This window comes from Loxodonta africana, chromosome 7 (assembly GCF_030014295.1).
Source record: "Loxodonta africana isolate mLoxAfr1 chromosome 7, mLoxAfr1.hap2, whole genome shotgun sequence".
Classification (NCBI taxonomy): Eukaryota; Metazoa; Chordata; class Mammalia; order Proboscidea; family Elephantidae; genus Loxodonta; species Loxodonta africana.
Genome location: NC_087348.1, coordinates 26,098,472 through 26,104,557, shown reverse-complemented (window position 1 = coordinate 26,104,557; position 6,086 = coordinate 26,098,472). Strand labels below are relative to the sequence as shown.

At 34.8% G+C, this 6,086-nt stretch overlaps 1 protein-coding gene across 1 annotated transcript; it reads left to right on the top strand.

Moving 5' to 3' along the window:
- Window positions 1–3,038: 3,038 nt before the first annotated feature.
- LOC135232069 (olfactory receptor 5D13-like) lies at window positions 3,039–6,078 on the top strand (the record flags this gene model as incomplete). The annotated part of the gene is made up of 2 exons (XM_064289356.1): window positions 3,039–3,097; window positions 5,355–6,078. Coding segments are annotated over exons 1-2 (783 nt in total), but the record flags the coding sequence as incomplete, so codon positions are not given.
- Between the last annotated feature and the right edge of the window lie 8 nt (window positions 6,079–6,086).

Below are 6,086 nucleotides of genomic sequence, written 5' to 3'. Positions count from 1 at the left end.
ATTGAGTTTTCCACATCATGGATGTAATGTATTTCTTCATTGATCTTGACCTTCTTTGATGTTTTGTTGTTTTGTCTGCACAGATCCTGCACGTTTTTGTCAGATTCATCTGTAAATGCTGAATATTTATGAGGTTTTATTGAAACTATATTTTAATATAAGTTCTTATTCATTTTTACTAATATATAAAAATAAAATTTTTGTTTATTTAGGTTCATTATTAAGTTAATTTTGAGCTCTAACTTTTGTGTATATAGATGACATTGGATTTTTACTCATAAATGATCACTTCACATGGAGGACTTTATTTACTTGTAGTTTTGCATCGTTTAAAACCTCAAATACAGTGTTAAGTGGAACTGGTGAAAGTCGACACATTTTCCTGATCTTAGGAAGAAAAACAGTCTTCTGCAATAAATACAATTTTTAAGAGATTCCTCAGACTAAGGAGGCTTCGTTTTGTTCCTAGTTTGCAGGTTCTTTAAAAAAAAAAAAAAAAAAATTTTTTTTTCATGAAAAATGGATGTTACGTTTTGTGATATGTTTTTTTTTCTGCACCTATCGAAAAGATTGTACGCTTTTTCTTCTTTGGTGTACTACTATTGTGCTAAAACTAGTAAATAGAGTCTTCTTAAAGCTGAAAAAGAGTTTCTACGAAAGTGCTTATACCTGACATAGTACTATAAGGTGAAATATTGAATGCTTCTCCCTTAAATTGAGAGTAAGGCAACGAGGCCTACTCCCATAATTTCTACTCCACACATATATTGGCAACGGCAATTAAACAAGAAAAATATAGCCATGATGATATGAAGGAAAACATTAAAACTGTTTCTACTCACAGGCATCGTGATAACTTGCATAAAATCTAAAGCTATCTACAAAAATACTATAATTTATAAGTTTAAAGTCAATTATATTTATCCATATTCTTGTAATACAATGAGTAATAGAATTAAAAATATAATTTTATATTATGAGAAAACTACCAATAAAGCAAATAAACAAATAACTTTATCGTTGTTTTATAGCAGAATTTTTACCTTGCACATTTCTGTAATTTATATGTGTATAAAATCAAGATGTATTCAGTCTGGTTCATTGCTTTTTTTTTTTTTTTTTCCTATAAGATGAATGGGGTAAAGCTAATGATGTCCCTAGAGCTTTTAAAAAAATAACCCATAACAAGATATCAAATGGGACAGCGTTATCTAATTGTTCAAATCATGGACTCCAAGCCAATGCTTTCATGATATTCTCTTTGGCTACATTTCATTGGTCATGATGATATATATTTAACACAATTTGGCGCCAGAAATTAGCTGTTTGACCTGCCTCTGTCTGCTTACACTGGATGTTCATAAAGTTTGAAGAAAAGTTGTTTATATGAAATAATAAATATTGTTTATATGAAATATTAAAAAATATGTTTGTATATTATGGACCCCTGCTACTATTTTAGGTCGATATCTACTCTAATAGAATAAGTCAGGAGAATTCTTGGGTTCATCAAACTTAGCAAAGGAATCTCTGATCAATGAATCATTCAAGTGCTTCTGTGCTTAGGTGAGTTTATTCAATACTTGTTTTATTTCACTTTAAAAATAAAATATAATTTTATTATAAAATAGAAATCAGATAAAATATTGAGTTATGATAATCTTTGCAGGAAACAAACTCATGTGTCCATTGAATGGACAAACACATGTGTCCATTAAAATCTAGTCAGTTGGCTTGGAGAGGCCTCCAGGTATTATGCCATTATACATCCTTCCTTTCAATGATTTTCTTGGCTTTCTCATCAGGTACTCACGACTGTAATAGATGTTCGGTTAATAAATAATCAAATGTGAGCATTTACCTCAAAATTTCTGTAATGCCTGAGAAAGAAGGTGACAGCAACCAATATATTTATAAAATATAGGATAAAGCATATGGTAATTGTAAGCTATAAATCTTAAAGTCTGCATGTATACAGAGGATAAGAAAAATATATAATATCTACAATATTAGAGGGAAAAATAAGCCATTATGAGAGAGGAGATAAAATGGGAAAATATACTTCATGCAAATGAACACGTGCTGCTTAACAGAGTTGGATAAATTCACTATAAGAGAAGCAGGTGACAGTGGTAATGAAGTTAAGGCTGAATACACAGACCTTGGAGAGTTTTGGAAAAGGTACCCTGACAACATGTATTCACTTAGATCTTAAAAGACATTGACTCTTAGGCTACGGTGATCATGGAAAATTATTTTGGCACGTGGCACAGGGTTATTGAGAAAAATCCTTAAAATAAAATTGAGATGTTTGTATGAAAATATGTGGCCATAATCTAGCTGATTAGCACTTTACATAGAATGGTAGTAACCTTATATAGAAGGGTAGCAAAGGAATGGTTGAGGAATTAGCCTTTGAGAGATGTTTTTCCTACATGCCCAAACCTGATAATACTAGAGAGATATAAAGTGATGGTAATTCATAATGGAGAAAATGTAATTATACATTCTAGACTTAAAAAAAAAGAAAAATCAAAACCAGTTGCCATCGACTTGATTCCAACTCATACTGACCCTATAGGACAGAGTGGAACTGCCCCATACAGTTTCCAAGGAGCAACTGGTGGATTTGAACTCCCAACCTTTTGGTTAGCAGCTATAGCTCTTAACTACTACACTATCAAGTGTTCCACATCTTAGACTTGTTGTTGTTAGATGCCGTCGAATCAGTCCCGACTCATAGTGATTGCCCGGTCCTGTGCCATCCTTATAATCGTTGTTACATCTTAGACTAAAGTAGACTAAAAAAAAAAAAAAAAGTAGACTAGGAGTGATTAAATAAAATCCAGCCGTATTTCTGTCAGTCCTGTTCAGACAGTGGAGAAACCAATGCCTAAGTGAAAATAATCAAATTGCCAGTGAATGCTTCCACATCCTAATCACCACTTTCAATACTATTACCAGGATGATAATGAACAGCAAAAAAATGATAGTAGTCATCGATAAAATAGCATGGGTTTATTCAACTCCTGGGCTTCATGGACAACATTAGACCTGGTGATAACTTTACAAATAACCAATCTTCAACCTGTGAAAGGTATAAATAAGGAAGCATCTATGATACCCCTTACTTTGTTGTTGTTAGGTACGTCTACTCGGTTCCTATTCATAATGACCCTAGGTATAACAGAATGAAACACTGCCCAGTCCTGATCCATCGTCACAATCTTTATTATGCTTGGGCCCTTTGTTATAGCCACTTTGTCAATCCATCTTGGTGAGAGTTTTTTCTCTTTTTCGCTGATGCTCTACCAAACATGATGTCCTTCTGCAGGGACTGATCTCTCCTGATATCATGTCCAAAGTATGTAAGACATAGTCTCTCCATCCTTGCTTCTGAGAAACATGCTGTTTGTACGTCTTCCAAGACAGATTTGTTTATCCTTTTGGCAGCCCATGGTATATTCAATATTCTTCACCAACTCCACAATTGAAAGGCATCAATTCTTCTTCAGTCTTCCTTATTCATCATCAGAGCTTTTGCATGCATATGAGACAATTGAAAACACTATGCTTGGGTGAGGTGTACCTTAGTCTTCAATCTGACATCTTTGCTTTTTAACGATTTAAAGAGTTCTTTTGTATCAGATTTGCCCAACTTAATGCCTTTTTTTGATTTCTTGACTGCTGCTTCTACGGCTGTTGATTGTGGGTCCAAGAAAAATGAAATCCTTAGCAACTTCAATCTTTTTTCCATTTATCATGATGTTGGTTATTGGTCTAGTTGTGAGGATTTTTGTTTTCTTTATGTTTCGATGTAATCCATACTGAAGGTTGTGCTCTTTGACCTTCATCAGTAAGTGCTTCAAGTCCTTGCTTGGTGACTGATACATCATTTATTTCCAGAGAGCACGACAGAATGATATCAGTGGATGGGGAAGAATAGGACATGTGTCAGAAACCATGACAAGTGGGTTCATATGGAGATTATGAAAGAGGGATGAGAGATGTCCTCTGTATCTGTGGTCATCAGTAAATAACTAAGCTTATAGGTACTAAGTATATAAAAGGATTAATTCTTATTTTTCCAGTGCTATAGGGAAGAGGCTGGGAGTACTCAGGAGAAAATAGCTTTGAGGACTATGCCGCCAGGTTCAGAAAGAGTTCAAGTTTCCCTTCTGTTCTTTTCATGGAGCCTAGGAGTACAGGGCTTCTCTGAGAATACAGGGACTCCCTTGACTTCTGCTGTAGAGTGGCCTGCAAGAATTTCTCATACTCTAAGTCTATTTAGGTATGGCCCAACTCCATATGTTGACTTTTGACACCATTTAAAAAGAAAACTACAGAGTGTCATCATGAGCAACCAGGGATAAAAATGAACCCAACCAACTGTACTTGATACTGAATACCAGTTTTTCATGTTTGAGGTTCTGTACCAGCGACATCAAGCATATCATGGTATGCTGTTTGAGGTGGGTCTCTAGCCTGACATTTGTCCTTTGATTGCTTAAAACTTGATTCAGAATGAAAGTACTTATTTTTGTTGTAAGATAACATTTAATATGTGTCTGGTACTTTCACAGTTTTTACTATTTATCACTTACCTATCTTCCACATTGGCAAGGAACAGATTTATATAACCTATTGCTTCAGCTATTTTTATCAAAGATTACATAGTCCATATTTTGTGGTGAGCACCTGATGAAGAATGATATGATATGAATTGAAGAATAATACTAAAAAGTAAAATTATTTTGTGATAAGTAAAAAAATCCAGTAGTCTTCTACTGCAGAACTATAGAATATGTTGAGAGTGTTGGGTTAGTAGGTTAATGAATTTTCTGAAAAGGAAAAGAGCCCAGTCAAGAAATTTTTATCTTGTCCATTATCCTGTGTTGTTAATGTTAAAAAAATTCAAAATTTCTTGTTAATTGCTCATGGATGAAGAGGGGAGACTGGAAGAAACTACAGAAATTCTTTATATGTATTTGCTATAAAACAAGTATTTTCAGGAAATTCAGATTCATGCTAAGAGACAAAATGGCCTTTCCCATAAAGTCAGTTTCCTCTAAGTATAATAATTTTGATTCTTTGAAATATATCAGGGTCTGTTCTCTTTTGGTTATTATTCTTCCAATTTTGTTCTTTAATATTCCACTTGTACAAAATTAATACTCACTGTGTAAATGTGATATTAGTAAGTTCTAATTATTCAAATAAAGTAACAGGGCAAACACGTATTTTTCACAAAATCTTTATAAACACTTAATAAGCCTGACATATTTTTTCCATTTTCTACTGCCTAATTCAAGTTTTGTTTCTCAGAATAGTCAGATTTCTTATTTTCTCATTAGGAAACAAGAAAATCAGAGTGCTGGAGCCACATTTATCCTCTTGGGCTTCTCAGAATACCCAGACCTCCAGGTGCCCTTCTTCATCGTCTTCCTGACCATCTACATGGTCACTGTTGTCGGGAATCTGGGCATGATTTTAATCATCAGGATCAACCCCAAACTCCACACCCCCATGTACTTTTTCCTCAGCCACTTGTCGTTTGTTGATTTCTGTTACTCTTCAGTAGTTACACCCAAACTGCTAGAAAACCTGGTTGTGGAAGACAGAACTATCTCCTTCACAGGGTGCATCATGCAATTCTTCTTGGCTTGTATATTTGTGGTGTCAGAAACATTCATGTTGGCAGTGATGGCTTATGATCGATTTGTGGCAGTTTGTAACCCCTTGCTCTATACGGTTGCAATGTCCCCGAAGCTTTGTTACTTTTTGGTGGCTGTCTCCTACTCTTGGAGTATAGTATGTTCCTTGACAGTCACCTACTTTCTGTTGACATTGTCTTTCTGTGGGACCAATTTCATAAACAACTTTGTCTGTGAGCATGCTGCCATTGTTGCTGCATCCTGTTCTGACCCCTGCATTAGTCAGAAGATCATTTTAGTGTCGGCCACATTCAATGAAATAAGCAGCCTGGTGATCATTCTTACTTCCTATGCTTCTATAGTCCTCACTGTAATGAAGGTATCTTCAACTGGAAGACACCACAAAGCCTTCTCCACCTGTGCCTCCCACCT